Genomic DNA, 17,799 nt, shown 5'->3' on the forward strand with positions numbered 1-17,799 from the left:
TTAAAAGCCCTAGCTTTCCTTAACAATATTATCCATTCTCAAGGTTTTGATAGCTACATATAAATTACTTCCAAATTTTAGCTCTAGTCCAGATTTTTCTACCCAGTTTTCCATCTCTATATCCAATGGTCTAGTTGACTTCTCCATCTGGTATCTCAAATTGAACTGACTAGCTTTCCCATCTTGTTAGCTGCTCTATTAATCCACCCAGTTGTTCAAGCTTTCACCCCTTCAGCACATTGATACCATTATTCTAAATTTATACTATTTAATCTGACTTACAGCATCCCTGTGATATAGGTTCTACCTTTCTTCCAATCTTACAGATAGGAGGTTAAATAACATTTTTCTCAGTCAAAGTAGCACCTAGGCTTTTAACATATAGGTCGCATATCTAAGTTCTAGACACTATGAGTAACTCTCATGTCTGTTTTTGTTCTTTGCTCTCTCCCCAGGTCCTAGAACAGTACCTGGCATATAGCAGCAGCTCTGTAAATACATGAAAGAAAAAGGAATGTAGGGGGGTGCCTGGGTGGCTCACTTGGTTAAGCATCTGCCTTCAGCTCAGGTCATGATCTCAGGGTCCTTGGATCAAGCCCTGGGTGGGGCTCCCTGCTCAGCAAGGAGCCTGCTTCTCCCTCTCCCCATGCTTGTGTGCTCTGTCAAAAAAATAATCTTAAAAAAAAGAATGTAGGTCAAAGGAAGGAGATATCACCTTTCACTAACTGGTACTTAGGCCAAGGTTTAAGACTTTATGACTGGGTATTTAAATGAAGTAGGCTTTATCCTATTACAAGGATCAGAGAATAAGAAACATTAACAATAAATTAGTTGGTGTTGGGACGTCTGGGTGGCTCAGTGGTTGAGTGTCTGCCTTTGGCTCAGGTCATGATCCCAGGATCCTGGGATCAAGTCCTGCATCAGGCTTCCTGCATGGAGCCTGCTTCTCCCTCTGCCTATGTCTCTGCCTCTCTCTGTGTGTCTCTCGTGAATAAATAAAGTCTTAAAAAAAAAAATTAGTTGGTGTTTTCCTGGTAATTAATGCTGAGGCATATATCCCTACATTACTGTTTACTTTAGCATCTTGGCAAAGAATCCTATTTTCTGCTAAGCCTTCATTGCTTTAAAAATTTTTTTCATATGCTCAAAATACGCACAAAGACAAAAGCAGCTTTTAATAATGTGTAATTTTATAATGAAAATTATTAAAGATAGAGAATAAATGAGAAAAACTACTTAGCCCTTCCTTGCCATGAATCCAGGATTTAGGATGTCCACTCAATGTTAAAAGCTAAAGCACACTGTAGACAACAGGACAGAGAATGAGTGGTATTTCCTTCAATTTGAACATTCTGTGAAGTGGTACATATATCCACATGATGCATGTGGATCACAACTGCATGCTCAATGCTCACAATTCCTCTACCTAAAATCACCTTCAGGGCCACACTAGAAAATCAGTTCCATTCCTTTACTACCAGAACCCAACTTGACCCCTAAAATGTTTCCCTAGATTTGGTCCTGAATGACTTTGGATTGTTTCAAAACCTAAAAAACATTTCATAAGATGACGAATACCAACCATGAAGGGTAATTAAAAGAATGGGCTACTAGTTCTCAAGGTCATTCCACAATAGAAATTGCAAGCAGTTTGCACATCCTTGGAAATAGTATCTATACTACACTCTTTCAAATGCATAAATTCTGTTACTTTTAGGAAAAAAACTTTACATTCAGCCAGTTATCCTCAAAGGCAATAGGGCAGCTATCAGCATCTCAGGCTGCCATGCAGTTGTCATGTGCTGGGGCACTCTTCCCCTTTCTCTCCTCTGGAGCACCTTGTGGAAGGGAAAACTACATGAAGTCACTGACAAGACCTAGAGCAGTGTGTGGTAGGTGGGTTCTGTAGCTGAAGCTTGAGCAGTTTTCGAGCTGGTGAAGGATCTAATTGTTGCGTGCTTCTCTTCCCTGCAGAGGAAAGACAAAAGTAAATTTCAGTTGAATTCAAAATAATATTTATTGAAAACTTGGTTGTATGAACATTGTGTGAGATGCTGAAAGGCATTACAATGACAAATAAGAGAGTCTCTGTCCTCAAGGAGATGGCAGTCTGACAGGGAAGCCAGCTGCAACCACAACCATAATACAATGTAATGAGAAAATGAAGGTATATCTAGCAAATAACTTAGGACTAGAGGAGGCCAGAAAAAGCAGCAGGGAACTAATATCAGTGTCACTTAATGGATTCTTGAAGAATGAAAAGGAAAATGGTCATGAGTACTTAAAAACTTGGATTTAAAATACAAAATAAAACTTGGATTTACTAACACAACATGGTTTGTGGGGATTTAATTCTCAGTTTACTGTGTTCCCATGGAATTCACATCTAGATATTTCCCATCAACTTTGAATACTCACAGCATAATAATAATTGTGAGGGGAGAAAAAGAATCTCATACAGGCCTTATTCTCTGAGACCATATGCTTTGTGTTTTGTTTTATTTTCTTAAGATTTTATGTATTTATTCATGAGAGATACAAAGAGAGAGGCAAAGACACAGGCAGAGAGAAGCAGGTTCCTCACAGGGAGACCAACGTGGGACTCGATCCCGGGACCAGGATCATGCCCTGAGCCAAAGGCAGACGCTCAACCGCTGAGCCACCCAGGCATCCAGAGACCATATTCTTTGAAGGGCAGTTTATATCCAAAGCACTATCATATATAAAATAGTGCAAGCTCTAGTCCCTTGAAGACACACACTCACCAAGCTGTACTGACACCTTCTGGAAACACTGGGTACTTTCATCCATAAAAGCATGCAGCTGCTTCACAGAGCCTTGCAGTTCATCCATCTGCATATGACAAGACAGCTGTGAGCTATAAGGATCCTTGGCTTCTTCGATGTTCCTCAAAAAAGAGTAGGCAAGCTCCTGCTAGGAGCTTTGCCTTTGTTATCTTTTCAACCTGGAATGCTTGTGCCAGACATCTTGTTTGTTCCTTTAATTTTAGTATATGTGAGCACTAAGCGAGCACTTGTTTGCTCCTTCAGATCCACACTCTACACCTGGCCACACTGCTCTATGCCCTGGGAAGCTGCCACATATAACCTCAAACAGGATTCCATGTCTTCTGATGTCTCGGCAGGTTTGGCCAAGAGGGAGCCCAAGCTGGAGGAGCTGAATGAAATCAGAATATTTTTACACAGGCTTGCTGGAAGGGTCGTCTTGAGTTACTTTTGTCTCTCAACTGAAAGCCATGGCTCTCTCAAAGCAGCCCACTCTATGATTTTCTTCCTCTGGTACCACAGTGACTGTTCCTCCCCTTCACCTTTCAGGCCTACGGATATTAAGAGTACAGCTGCCTCTAAGCCCCAGACTACTTCACTAATCCTTGTGATTTCCTCAATACCTACACTTTATACATCACTCCTTCAACTCACCTTTATCAAGTGCATCGGTTTCCTGTCGATATTTGAAGCGACACAATACTATTCTCCTAAATGTCCTCATGGCCCACTTCCTTATTTCTTTCAAATCTCTATTAAAATGGCATCTTTGAAGGACCATCAACAACTGCTCTGTACAGCACCCTGCTGCCCTTCCTGTACACTCTCTCCTTTACCCTACTTTATTAGCTCTTACCACCACATGTTTTATTGTCTCTCCAGGTTTCCCCAAGATAGAGCTGAATATACTTACCTCATTACAATATTCTCCAGGTCCCTCAATTTCCAAGGATCACAACAAAGCAAAGCTAAATAACCAAATTAACATGAGCCAACTCACCACTAACTCCATATAATCAAAGACTTTGTTCTGATTCTGCAATATCTTCTGGTAGTCAGGCTTTGTACTAAGGACTTCACTCTGGGAAGATCCAAGATATGTTTTAGGTTCCACTTCAACTTCAGTAACTTTGGTTTCAGCTGATGTTCTGGGAGGAGAGGAAAACAAAACAAAACAAAACAAAAGAGAGTTCAGGAATTTTCTTTTTAAAGACTTTCATTATTTATTTGAGAAAGAGAACATGTGAGCACAAGCAGGGGGGAGAGGGGGAAACAGACTCCCTGCTTAGCAGAGAGCCTGATGTGGGGCTCGATTCCAGGACCCTGAGATCATAACCTGAGCCAAAGGCAGACACTTAACCAACTAAGCCATCCAGGCACCCCTCAAGGAATTGTTTTCTCAAGGAGTTTTTATAATCATTTCTGGGGGAAGATATGTAAAACGACCTAGAAAAAAAATCTCAGAAGGGCTTTTATTAATCTGAACCAATATTCATCCATTCTACTGTAGACATAGACCCTCTTATTAACAAGGGGGTCTGAAATGATTATTCCATTATTAATTATTTAAGACCACTGGACTCCAGAAAATGCTAGACCTTCAGATCAGTTGACTCCATCTGACAGTAAGGCCCATTTACAAAAAGGACTATAAGTGGAGTAAAGCCAAAGCTTGCTTTCCTGAAATTAATGTCTATGATCTTTCCCAAAATTGCTGGGCCACTTCAATTATCTAAAATATTTAAAATACGGGGGCACTTCGATAGCTCAGTTAGTTAAGCATCTGGGATCAAGCCCTGTATCCAGCTCCCTGGTCAGCAGGGAACCTGCTTCTCCCTCTGCCCCCTTCTCCCTCTACTTGTACTCTATCAAATAAATAAATAAATAAAATCTTTAAAAAGTAAAAAAAAATAACTGAATATGATGGAGACTTCATGAAAACTGAGGACTCTTGGAATGCCTGGGTAGCTCAGTTAGTTAAGCATCTGTGTTTGGCTGGGGTTATGATCCTGGGGTCCTGGGATCCAACCCTGCGTCAGGCTCTCTGCTCATCAGGGAGCCTGCTTCTCCCTCTCCCCCTGCCTCTACCACTGCTTGTACTCACTCTCCCAAAATAATGAATAAAATCTTAAAACAAAAAAACAAAAACAAAGTGAGAACGCTTGAACAACCACTCCTATAATTTCCTGACTGCCAGACTCTGAAACACTTTCCATTTCACCTCATTTAACACTCACAATAACCCAATGAGGTAGGTATTCTTTATTATTTTTTTTTTTTAAAGATTTATTCATTCATGAGACTCAGAGAGAGAGGCAGAAACACAGGCAGAGGGAGAAGCAGGCTCCTTCAGGGAGGCTTATGCAGGACTCCATCCCAGGACCCCAGGATTATGACCCGAGCCAAAGGCAGACACTCAACCATTGAGACACCCAAGTGCCCCAAGGTAGGTATTAATATTATCGCCATTTTCAAGTGAGGAACTTCAGGCTTAGAAATTTTTTTTTTAAGATTTATTTATTTATTTATTTATTTATTTATTATTTATTTATTTATTTATTTATGATAGAGAGAGAGAGATAGAGAGAGAGAGAGAGGCGCGCAGACACACAGGAGGGAGAAGCAGGCTCCATGCTGGGAGCCCGACATGGGACTCGATCCTGGGACTCCAGGATCACGCCCTGGGCCAAAGGCAGGCGCCAAACTGCTGAGCCACCCGGGGATCCCCCCCAGCCTTAGAAATTAAGTAGCTTGCCCAAAGTCACAAAATGAAGGAGTAATTAGTATTCGAACAGACATAATCTGCTTCCAGAAACATTCCTCTTAACCAATAAACTATCTCACATCAAAATTCTTAATCTGAAACTGCCATCTTATACATTACCTAACTTCATAAACAGAAATATATAAGGGGCGAATAAAGTAACTGGTAACCATGAATGCCTGGACTGCAGAAATTTTTCAAACCATGTTCCTTAAAGCACCTCTGTACTAAGAGGCCACTTGTGCAATTATGGTTTTAGCTAGCGTTTTATGTTTGGGTTTCTAGCTGAGATTCTGTTGGGGAAAAAAAGCTTAATCACTGGTTTGGATGGCCAACTAAATCAAAGTCTAACACTTTCCCACTTTCTTATGCCTTTAAGACCCAGACAAAGATCCTCTCTCTCCTATACGCCCTCTTTCATCATCCCTTTCCAGGCCTTTGCATCTTTATGAAGGACCTGGCCAGGGCTCTCCCCCAAACCTGCAGCTTGAAGGCCACCTGCAAACTGAAGTGCGCTGATCAAATTCTTGGCTCAACCCTGGATGCCCTGGTATAGGGCAGAGATGTACTTGTCTCCCCCAGGATGTGGAACAGCAGCCAAGGATACAGAGCAGAAGCAATTCTGTTCTTTGCCTGAAAATAGTGACACCCACTCTCCTTCCCCTTCTCCCAACTCCCCATTTATAATCCTAGAATGCTAATACACAATTTATAGAGCTTTGATGAGTTGATTGGCCTATCAGAAAGGAGTCATCTTTCAATTTGTGCTAACAGAACTGAAATCAATTCAAATAAAATTTCACAAGGTAAAAAGATAGCCTTCCATTTCCAATCACAGATCTAACCTGGATGTGATCTCTTCAGCCTCCATCTGGTAGTGCTGCAAGAGCTGATCCCAAGACTGACGTTCTAAAGAAAATCTATAGAATCAGGATAAAAAATAATTGGTTACTTTTTGATTGTCTCATTCTGAATCACTCAAGGCAACAATAAGTACATTAGGTATCTCAACAGTTCTAAGATGTGAATAAACATGTCATTAATGGATTAGAAAGCCCAATTGATTCAGAGGATATTAATTTAATCAAATCAAACATGAGTTCTTAAAATCAAATTAACATCCTTATTCCCTAGATTCCATTCTATGAAACTGGCCATGAGTACAGCCCACAAGATCCCAATATGTAGCTTTTTAAATTCTAGTGTTGACACACTAGTACTGACACTAAATGGGATGTTTACTATTCATTTTTCCCAGATCTAGTTATTTTCCCCAGATGAATATAGATTTTCCAACAAAGGATCACTCATTTTCACTTACTTTGTTATGTATTCCTTCATCTCAGCCACTGATGTTTCCAGAGACAAATCTGATGCTTTTCTGGAATACAGATAGGATTGATTTTAAAATCAACGTAAATCTTTCAAAAGTACTTGTTTTTCATAGGATGCCTTACATAATTTTAAGGGCGGTAAAAGATGTTCAGAATTTATCTTTCAACAAATATTTATTCTTGGGCTCTATCTCACTTTTCCACTAGAAGTTTCCTCAGTGGACTCTTTATTTTCTATTTCTCTCATCAATTTCAATTCACCTATAGCCAAATTAACATAAAATACTACTTAATTTTGTTTTCTTTGCCTAAAACTCTGTGACCCTCCACTGCATTCAGAATAAAAGTCAAAACCCCTTAACCTGACACTTTAGGCTGTGTTCTGGCTTCAACCAGCTCATTAACTTTTTATTCCAATTGTTGCCTTTCACCTATTCTGCCTCATAAAATCTCACTCAGCCTGACCCTCAAACATCTGGAGTTTTTCATCTCAAATTTTGGTTCACATCTTTTTAAAAGATTTATTTATTTGAGAGAGAGAAAGAGAGGAAGCATGAACAGGGGAAGGGGCAGAGAGAGAGACTATCCAAGCGGACACCCGCTGAGCATGGAGCCTTACACGGGGCTTGATCCCATGAGGCATGACATCAGGACCTGAGCCGAATCCAAGAGTCGAATGCTCACCCGACTGAGCCACCCAGGTGCTCCTTGTTCACCTCACATTTGAGTCTCTTCTTTTTGAGTCATCTTTTAAGGCCCAACAATACTTTTGTATATAACTATCTTTTCTTCCCACTTAAAATGATGCTATGGATGCTGCGGACAGGGATTATGTTTACTTACACCAAAGGCTCAGTTCAGTTGGGTTATTAATCCTGTTGGAAAAGAAGCAGGCACTGAAAATGCCAAAATTCTGCAGATGTACTTCGTACTCTACCCACCAAAGCCAAGTTAATTGTGCCAACTTTCATGTTTCTCTACCAAGGCCGGTGACACACAGCCTCCATCACCACTGGCTGAGATGCAGCAGCTAGTGGCTTAAATACACTGCATTAAAAGAGATACTATGTTGAGCCAACCTATTTTTTCATTTCCTGGATAGCAATGTTAATTTTAACAATCTATGGGAAAGTAAACCTTTGTGAAGTCAAAAGTAAAAAGTTTATGATGTAGACCCAAGTGACACGATTTGTTCCAAGGCAAGAGCTAGAGGGTTAGGCCCTGCTCCTGTAGAGGAACTAGTATTTTGGGACTGGGATTTAAACTTTCTCCTCATATTCTTGCTTGCCAACAGCTAAACAACGTTTGTTTATCATCAACCTTGCATTGCTAGCAAAGATGTGAACAATGCTTTTCCTCTCACCTTTCCATGGCTGGTTCCTTCTCACCACTCAGATCTTACAGGTCTTCTCTGACCATTAGCTAAAGTTACCCACCCCCTCAAGTCACTATCATAGTTGACTTCTTAGATTATCGCTACTTGAAATCCTTATTTTCTATGTATTTGTTTGACTGTCTCTCCTATTAAGATACCTGCTTAACCTATTTATGACTTTATCTCCAACATATAGAAAAGCCTGGTGTGTAGAAGATGCTGGATAAATGTTTGTTGAGTGAATAAACAACTAATTATAATGAAAAGTCTTAATTCAATTATAATTTAGGACATAGGGGAATTGCACATACCCTTTTGAATCTTCAAAACATTTTTGTAGCGTTCCATTACTTTCTAGGCTCTCTGCAAAATGTTTCAATTCTTCAGAAAGAGAAGATGCTAGAGGGGGAAAAAAGTAAATGTTATAAAATAAAAAAAATATGAATTTTCACAGCAAGCTGCTGACAAGGTATAACATATTCAAGGTGATATCAGCTCTAGGGTCCCCTGTTATATTCTGGCCCTCTCACCCATTCAAAGTAGTATAAATACACAGAAAATTTTATCTTTACTTTTTTTAGGTAGATATAGATAAAATGGAAGACAACTCCTCTTTATGACATTTATGATAATGTTTTTTATACTTGACTGAAAAGCAGTTAAAAGGTATATGTGCACTGACATTTCAATCTTTCAAGAAATTTCAACTGCTGGCACTAAAAGGAAGAACATATTATAGAAGTCAGGCAAAAGGCAAGAGGATAATGAAAATTGTTAAAAGAGAAAAAGGAATTATGTGTATAGGGTAAAAACATATCTCGGCTTCGACTTGGAAAATCTGCAATTGCACTCAGGTGAGAAATGCAGAGGGAAAGCAGATTTTAAACAGCTATCATATCTACTCTAATAGTGATGATCCAATGCTGAGATAAACAATACTCGAAGTTCGTATATTTTCTAGGTCTTTTAAGTGGGTAACATTGAATATTTCTGACCCTGGATGATTGTGTAGTTACACGTAGCTACTTCCTGAAAAGTTGAAAATGAATTCCTAAGAATAGCTGTATCAAAGATGAACGGCTAATTTCCTTGTGTATAAAGAGTTCCCACAAACTGGGCAGCCCCGGTGGCTCAGCGGTTTGGTGCCGCCTTCAGTCCAGGGCCTGATCCTGGAGACCCGGGATCGAGTCCTGTGTTGGACTCCCTGCATGGAGCCTGCTTCTCTTTCTCTCTCTCTCTCTCTCTCTCCCTCTCGGTATCTCTCATTAATAAATAAATTAAAAAAAAAAAAAAAGAGTTCCCACAAAGTGATGTAAAAAAGTCAACACCTCAATTTAAAAAAATGAACAAAGGAGCCTTTCTGGCAATGCTGAACTCCCCAACATCCCCTCTTGAAGGACTTCCTCCACCCATACAATCCCAGAGGAGAAAAGGAAGCGCAAGAATCGCCTGTCGCAAAGCCCTAACTCCTACTTCACTGATGCAAAGTGCCCAGGTTGCTACAAAATCACCACTGCCTTTAGCTATGCACAAACAGTAGTTTTTTTCTGTTGACTGCTCCACTGTCCTTTGCGAGCCTACAAGAGGAAAAGCAGGCTTACAGAAGGATATTCCTCTAGATAGAAGCAGGGCTAAAAGCACCCTGAATCCAGATGAGTGGCAAATTATCCCAATCAACACATTACAGATTTTTAAAAAAAGGAACAAAGGATACAAACAATACACAGAAAATGAAGTACAAATAGCTCTAAGAAATATGAAAAAGTGGACAGCCCTGGTGGCACAGCGGTTTGGCGCTGCCTGTAGCCTGGGGTGTGATCCTGGAGACCCGGGATCGAGTCCCATGTCGGGCTTCCTGTAGGGAGCCTGCTTCTCCCTCTGCCTGTGTCTCTGCCTCTCTCCCTCTCCCAGTCTCTATGAATAAATAAACAAAATCTTAAAAAAAAAAAAGAAATATGAAAAAATGTCTATCCTCTTTAAAAGAAAAAGGAACACAGATTAAAACTAGAAAATACTTTTTATCACTTATTAAGTAGTAAAAAATCTGAATGGTTTAATAAAACAAGTGTGTGAAAAAATAGGTACTTGCATATATTGCTGATAAGAGAACTAATAAAACCTTTCTGGAAGGCAATCTGGTAATCTCCAACATTTCATCTGATCTATGTAATTCCAATTCTAGAAATTTATCTTATTTTTACTTGTGTATATGCCAAAAGGCTTGTGTAAAAAGTTATTCATTACCCCAATCGTTATGATAACAAGACTAGAAACAGCACTAAAAGTCCATCAGTAAAGAACTGGTTGAATCATATACGGAATATTTATAAAATGAAATATCATATGGCTACTAAACTTCCATAAGGATAGTTCTATAGGGTAGCCCTGGTGGCACAGTGGTTTAGTGCTACAGGGTGTGATCCTGGAGACCCCGGATCGAGTCCCACATCGAGCTCCTTGCATGGATCCTGCTTCTCCCTCTGCCTGTGTCTCTATCTCTCTCTGTGTGTGTCTCTCATGAATAAATAAAATCTTTAAAAAAAAAAAAAAAGGACAGTTCTATATGTGGAATATGGGACAATATGCAAGATGATTTGGTTAAAATAAAACATAAGGGGCACCTGGGTGGCACTGTGGGCTGAACATCTGACACTTGATTTTGGCTCAGGTCACGACCTCAGGGTTATGAGACTGAGCCCCACCTTGGGCTCCTTGCTCAGCACAGAGTCTGCCTGAGTTCCTCTCTCCCTCTTCCTTTGTTCCTCCCCCAAATCCCTAATAAATATATCTTTAAAAAAAAAAAAAAAAAAAAAAAAGACAAGGTAAAGAACAGGGCAGAGAGTATTGTTCATTAGGTATTAATGTAAAAATGTTGGAAATGAATTAAGATCTGTGTAATAACCCACAAAAAGCTGGTGGCTATAAGGGGCTCTGAGAGAGTTGTACTGGCGTAAGGTGGGAGGCATGCTTATTTTTTTCACTTTTATACCTTCTGAAGTTCATAAGCATATATTCTTACTTTTTTAAACACAATTCTTAAATATAGAGAGGGGCTGGTTTTGCGAGGTAGTAGCTCCTATAAATAAGGGTCCTGAAAGTGCGGCTTCAACTGACCTGAACAGAAGGTAAAGCCCAAGGCCAAAGCTTGCTCTCTATTCTTAGCAACTTACCTTTGGCTCTAAAACTTTCAAGACTGAAGCCTTCCATGTCCTTTAGGAAAGGTTCAAGTTTCTGAACAGAGAACTAGATAAAGGAAAGCATTTTCAGTACAAAAACCAAGATTTCCCAGGCCAATCTTCAGTTCACGTAATCATATTTACGTTCATATTTAATCAATGTAAAAGTAAATATAACTTAATTCTTACACCCAAGATTTTTCATATAAACAAATATGTAGATCAAGAAAACTCTCTTCGCTCAAGCTATACATTTTGATTTTTGGTGCAGAGAAGAAACATCGTCATTTAATTAACACAAATGACTTACCTAAACTGATGTAATCACCAGTTAGCCATGTAATTCTCTTCCAGTATGTTGTCAGACCTCAAATGTCTGCTTTAACTTAGATATTGACTTCTACCCACTTTAAATTCTCATTTGCTGCCAATGGGCAAAATACACTAGATTGAGGAAATTTCTGTCAGCTGCTCACTTAGCAGCAGCACTGGTGGGACTGGTAGAGAGCCTAGTCCAGAGAGAAATCAGCTGCTGCTAGGATTAAATCTGGCTTTTAAATTAATCTCACCTAGAGAGAAACATCTTTTAATCTTAACTGGACACATCACACAATACTGATCTCTCTTTGGGGCTGTCACAGTAATAGTTTAAATATATATATATATAGCATTTCTTAATCCCAAGAATCTCACCTGGAAACTGGAAAGCAGGAGAGCGCCCAGCCGTTTGCTTTCTGCTAAATTGGCACTGATGGATCTGCTGAGCTCTAACAAAATATCACCATATAAGGAGCTAGATATTAACACAGTTAGCAAAGTAAAAAAACCTGAAAATTGTCCTCCCTCTTGATGCAATCTAAATTCAGGCTAGAACACCTAGCAGCCTTTTCTAATTAAAGTGAGAATTCATTCATATACAATCATATCTAATTTTTTTAGAATCAAAAAATGAAATTTACCTGTTTATGTGTACTAACTTTAAATAGTTTTAAGAGCCTTTTTTAAATTACATCAAAATCTTGTCTGTTAAGGGAGATTCAATGACTCAGTTGAGTGTTCAATTCTTGATTTTGGCTCAGGTCAGGACTTCAGGGTAATGAGATCAACCCCTGTGATCTCAGATGGAAATTCGCTTCTCTCCCTCTTCCCTTCCCCCACCTCCTGTGTGTGTGTGTGCGTGCACGCGCGAGCACACGCACACACTTTCAACTAAATAATTAAATCTTTTAAAAAATAAAGCAAAAATAATAGAATAATTTAACTTAAAAAGTAACTTTTTAAAATGTTTTATTTTCAGCATTTAAAGAGAGATGGGAACTTTTGAGCATTTTAATGATAGGCACTGTGCTGTGTTGTTTTGTTTTTTTTTTAAGTAGGCTGCATGCCCGATGTAGGCCTGAACTTAGGACTCTTGAGACCAAGAGTTGAATGCTCTCCTAAGTCACCCATGTGCCCCTGCAGCGTGCTTTAAATACACTTGTCTTGTAAATTAAGAGCCCCATTTTACAGATGGGAAAATTGAAGTTCAGAGGGCAGATAACTTGCTGGAGGCCAGAGATTGGTGGAGCCAGAATTCAATCCAAATCCATCACCAAAAAATGTATATATTCCTGCTAAGAGTCATGCTGCCTCTCCATAATGACCTAATAATATTAACAATAATTTGTTGAATACTTGCTATATAAAAGGTATTTCATTAAATGCTAGGCACACCTCATTAAAACCGAAGGCAAGTAGCTTATCAATTCCATTTTACAAAGGAAGATACTGATGTACAAAGGTTGCATGATAGGTAAACTGCCCAAGGTCACATGGTGAATCCATCTGAATTGGTAGGAGACTTTACATTATTATGCCACTGAATCCTCAAGATGTTGATACTGTTTTAATTATGTCTGTCTAAACACATCAATTATACAGCAAAGGAAGTTTGTTCTGACAATTTGAGATGCATATATTTCTGTCCATAGATTTTTGTCATCCAGCTTCAGCTGGCTGTATTTTTAATTTTGTCTCTTAATTATTTCTCATTGTTGTTAGTAGAGGAAAAATAGGATATCTTCTGCCTATAACCAAAGAAACCTAGCAAGTGGCCAGGGATAACCAAGAGATAACTACATTACTTATTACATCGGCGTTTTTATTATACATAATTTTAGGTCCACAGATCCCAGAGCAGAGATGAAGGTAGGGGTAATCTTAGTTAAGGAACTGTGGCTGTTTTCTTGGCACACCCACAGAGCAAAATGCAAGAGCACAATTGTGGCAGTAATATGCTAAATGGCTATTTTTACTCAGATTTCCTCCTAGACATCAGGCCATCTGGAAGTGAGCTAATATCTTTAAAATAACCACAACAGCTTAACATTGGAGCTATTTACTTACTATATGCCAAGAACTGTGTTATATGTTAATGCATTTAATTTTCACATGACCCTGTAAAACAGGTATTATTTCATCCCATTTATTGTTAAGGACTGTAAGGCAAAGGAGCTTAAGTAATTTGTTCAAGGTTACACAACTAAGTTCTTCCTGAAATATGCTGGACTTTCCATATTAAATCTTGTACTTCGATGCTTACTGAGATGTAATTATCATCGTAAATTTACATAGATCACATTCAAATACGTGTCTAAAAACTTAGTTTTCACCAAGCTATCTTCACATGAATCCTCACTCTGAGATATTTTCAGTTATAAAGCCTATAATTAGGTAACAACCCATCCACCTTGTTTCATTTTAGGAAATGACAGAAAGCCATATGAAGAAATATTTTTAATGCCTTTCATCCTAGCAGAGGTGAGTGCTGAATGACTGTAAACTAGAAATTTCTGTTCATGGTGATTACAATGGGCAGCTGCTAATATAAATAGCAATCATACAGGACACTTACTAGGTGTTTGACATTAGTACTTATGATCTTAATATCTCCCCTACAGATGAGGAAACTGAGGTTGACGGGGTGACCTGATTCGCTCAGTCACATAACTAGTAAGTAGCAAAGCCAGGTCAATCCTCCTCCATTCTTTCTGCCATACCTCACTGCCTCTTATCTGAGCTGGAATTCCTGTCTTATATACACGACACCCCACCTGTGATGCCCTGGTGAAAGGCAGGCAGTGACTTCCGCCGGCTTATTTCTTTCATACTTGCTCGCCGCCAAGATTGACTCTTGTCTTGACGATCGGGAGATTGTTCTTGGGGGGACAAATGAAGGGACCTGGACTGAAGTCCTTCCTGGTGGATGAGATCACAATTTCCCCCCATTTTAGGGCTCGAGCCAGGGTGAATTCTTTCCTCTGAAACGCGTTGAATCATCTCCAGGGAGGCAGGTGATTTGCTACACACTTCCACAGGGATGGGATCCGATTTCAGTGGATGATCGTAAGTCTTAGATGTCACTGGTTCCTCTTCTAGCACTTGTTATGAAAAAGTCAAAATACAAAATAAAACCCACAACAATGCATCTGAGCAAAAAGGTGGAAAAAGAAAATGTATGCCCCAGATCATGGAAGCGGTGAGGAAGCATCTCTGCAAGTATGTGATTATATGATTCCAAATCCACCAGCAGCCAGGAAAGCATTTGTGTACAGCACAGAAACCTGAACCCAAGGCAAGAGGTTCTCATTTTCACTACAATACTCACCTTCTATAGCTTCCGATCTAATTACCGAAGACATCCTGGATGAAGAACCCTGAAAATAGGAAAACGAAGTGACCTGTTCTTCACATTTCTGGGGCCTTACTACCCTTGAAGAGACCCGTGTTGTCCAGCCTTTCGAACTGCTCATCACTGCCCCATGAAATTCTACCTACCTGACAAGGCCCAGCCCAGTCCCACCTCATCCACCTTCTCCAGAGACTAAAGATTATCATCACTTCCTGTACTGAATCTCTATAGAACTCATCACTAGAAATACTCTTGTCTTGCTTAAAACACTCACCCTCCTTTATTTCCCAATTATTTTAGATATGAGTAGATGGCATTATGATCTACACGGTCTTCCAAATTAGAAAAATTGCATCATCCTTTCCTTGTTTAATCTCCACATCCAAAGTCCTGCCCATCTGCCTCCAAGAGTCTCTGGAAACTTTTCTCCACTTCCAGTTCTCAGTTTAGTTCGGGTGTCAGAACTTCCACCATCTGCCTCCCCCTCCCCAGAATAATTTTACAGCCTCTCCACTAGTCCTGCAACATCCAACACTGCAGGGCACCTAGGTGGCTCAGTAGTTGAGCATCTCCCTTTGACTCAGATAGTGATCCCAGGGTCCTGAGATCGAGTCCCACATCAGGATCCCTGCAGGGAGCTTGATTCTCCCTCTGCCTATGTCTCTGCCTCTGTCTCTCATGAATAAATATTTAAAAACAAAACAAAAACATGCAGCACTGCTCCTTTCTAATCCATTTATACAGCAGCAGAGATTCTTCCAGTATATTCAACACCTTTCATAAACTAGTCCCAATCTACCCATCCCTGCTCTCTCCTGCCAACTCCATTCCCTGCACCAGTTTTGAATCTTTACTCCCACTGACTGTAAGACTTACTCAGCCTTCCCAACCTAGTTCAGATGTGAAGCTTTCGAATCACGAGGCAAAGCTGGCTGCTCCATCCCTTAGTCTTCCTAGCGCTATAAAGTCTGTTTACATGTCTGTCACCCCAGCCAGACTGTATTTGTATTCGTAGTGGGTGTCCACAGACAACTGACTGGAAGAAGGCAAGGAAGGACACGACTGAGGCATCTCTGCCTCTTCCACCCATACCCCTCCCTCCCAGCAGAAATCTGTATAAGGGGGAGGGACTCTAAATAAAGAGAAATGAATGGATACCGGAGGGACAGCACGGGAAAGTAACAGAACAAAGATGGGTAGGTCAGGGATCTAGATCCCCAGTTAGGGCTGTGTCGCAGATTCAAGCCTGGATAATAACAGCAACAAATGTCATTTGTGAAGCTGCTTGTTAAGCGCTTATTCTATGCCACGAGCTGTGTATGTGCGAACACAGGCGTTTTATTTGCATCATTATCTCATTATCCCACTTAATCCTTTTCACAGCTCTGTAAATGCTATCATTAATTCCCCCCTGCTGATAGGGAAACTGAAGTTCAGAGGGGCAAAAGCCTGGCCCACTAGGAGCAGCCGGGGGTGCGGGTGCAGAGGTGAAATCCGAACCCACGCCTGTGACCCACCCCCAGCCCTCAAGCACCAGTCTGCAGTCTAAACCGCCGGATCCGAAAACAGGCCGCCCCCAGCGCGAGGTGCGGCCCGCCCTTGGGATTCCCCTCACCAGCAAGAGGCCGCAGCGCCCCGGGTGTCTGGGGGCGTCTGGGGGCGGCCACCGGTCTGGGCTGGGCGGAGAGGTCCGACGCCAAAGAGACTGGTGCAGGGGCGACCCGAATGGTGTCCCGGGGCAGGTCTGCGACTTCCTGACCTCGGGACGCCAGTCCAGCCGCAGCCTCTGTCCCTGAGATACGAGCCCGCAGATCACCTTCCGCGGCCAAGGGTCGCGCTGCAACGTCCTGCGCCACTGCAGCCGCTCCCTCTAGGCCCGGGGCGCCGCCAGCAGCCTGCGCCGTCACCTCCGCCGCCGCCTCCGAAAAGTCCCGCCAACCAAGGACGCCTGCGCAGTTGGCAGCCTCGCGGGTCCGCACACGCATGCGCAGAACGCCGCCTCCGTCGAGGCGCATGCGTACGCTGGTGTCCAAACGCCTCTTGCCTCCCGCCCGCCCCCTCCCTAGTTCAAGTCCTCACTGGTCTAGACCTAGCTGCGTAACCTCTTTCCCCAGCTACACCACGCACCCTCTTGCGGACTCCGCCTCCTCTTGTCCTTTGGGCCAGATGCGCCCAGAGCCCATTGAAGATGCGGTGGCGGAGGCCCAGAGAGCTTTGCCAAAGGAATATAGTGGATCACGGGGCATCTGATGCCCTGCCCCGTCATTAGGCCATTGCCCCCACCTTCCCTCTGTATTGTTGACTACAAAAACGTGGGCCGGCCTCTCCCAGGGCGGAATGGAGCTCTGTACTGTTTTATTCTACCCCACTCCTGCTCTAGCACTTTTCCTCCTGTGACCCCTTCAATACATGGCAAAGTTTAAGAAGTCTCCTGTGCACCCTTATGGCAGGCCGCCCCCTCCCCCAACTGCTTACAGCTCCTCTGCCCACCCCTATTGCTTCTTCCCTGTGCTCCTTTGCTCAAGCCGTTCCCTCTGCCTGGGAAGCCCATTCCAGTTTTTCCCTGCAAAATTCTCCAATTTTAAGCCTCAGTTGAGGATTCATCTCTCTCAGGCTCTTCTCTGAGGCTCAAGGCTGAAAACTGTGTATTTCCAGAAGTCCAACTGTGTCTATTCCACTATCATGTGCTGGCAT

At 41.5% G+C, this 17,799-nt stretch overlaps 1 protein-coding gene across 14 annotated transcripts; it reads right to left on the reverse strand.

Moving 5' to 3' along the window:
- Positions 1-1,323: 1,323 nt before the first annotated feature.
- Positions 1,324-17,371, reverse strand: DSN1 (DSN1 component of MIS12 kinetochore complex). Of its 14 annotated transcripts, none has more exons than XM_077873042.1 (11): positions 17,233-17,371; positions 15,082-15,130; positions 14,528-14,854; positions 12,129-12,202; positions 11,430-11,502; positions 8,571-8,658; positions 6,872-6,931; positions 6,396-6,470; positions 3,787-3,934; positions 2,766-2,853; positions 1,324-1,968 (listed from the first exon to the last, which is right to left on the reverse strand). In XM_077873042.1, the coding sequence occupies exons 2-11, from the start codon at positions 15,113-15,115 to the stop codon at positions 1,865-1,867; spliced, it is 1,071 nt and encodes a 356-aa protein (XP_077729168.1). In that variant the 5' UTR covers positions 15,116-15,130; positions 17,233-17,371; the 3' UTR covers positions 1,324-1,864. The 14 variants fall into 14 exon arrangements, with proteins under 14 accessions (XP_077729168.1, XP_077729169.1, XP_077729167.1 ...); XM_077873043.1 differs by lacking the exon at positions 17,233-17,371 and adding an exon at positions 16,922-17,045; XM_077873041.1 differs by lacking the exon at positions 17,233-17,371 and adding an exon at positions 16,865-16,992.
- Between the last annotated feature and the right edge of the window lie 428 nt (positions 17,372-17,799).

The sequence above is a fragment of the Canis aureus genome, chromosome 26, assembly GCF_053574225.1.
Source record: "Canis aureus isolate CA01 chromosome 26, VMU_Caureus_v.1.0, whole genome shotgun sequence".
Taxonomy (NCBI): Eukaryota; Metazoa; Chordata; class Mammalia; order Carnivora; family Canidae; genus Canis; species Canis aureus.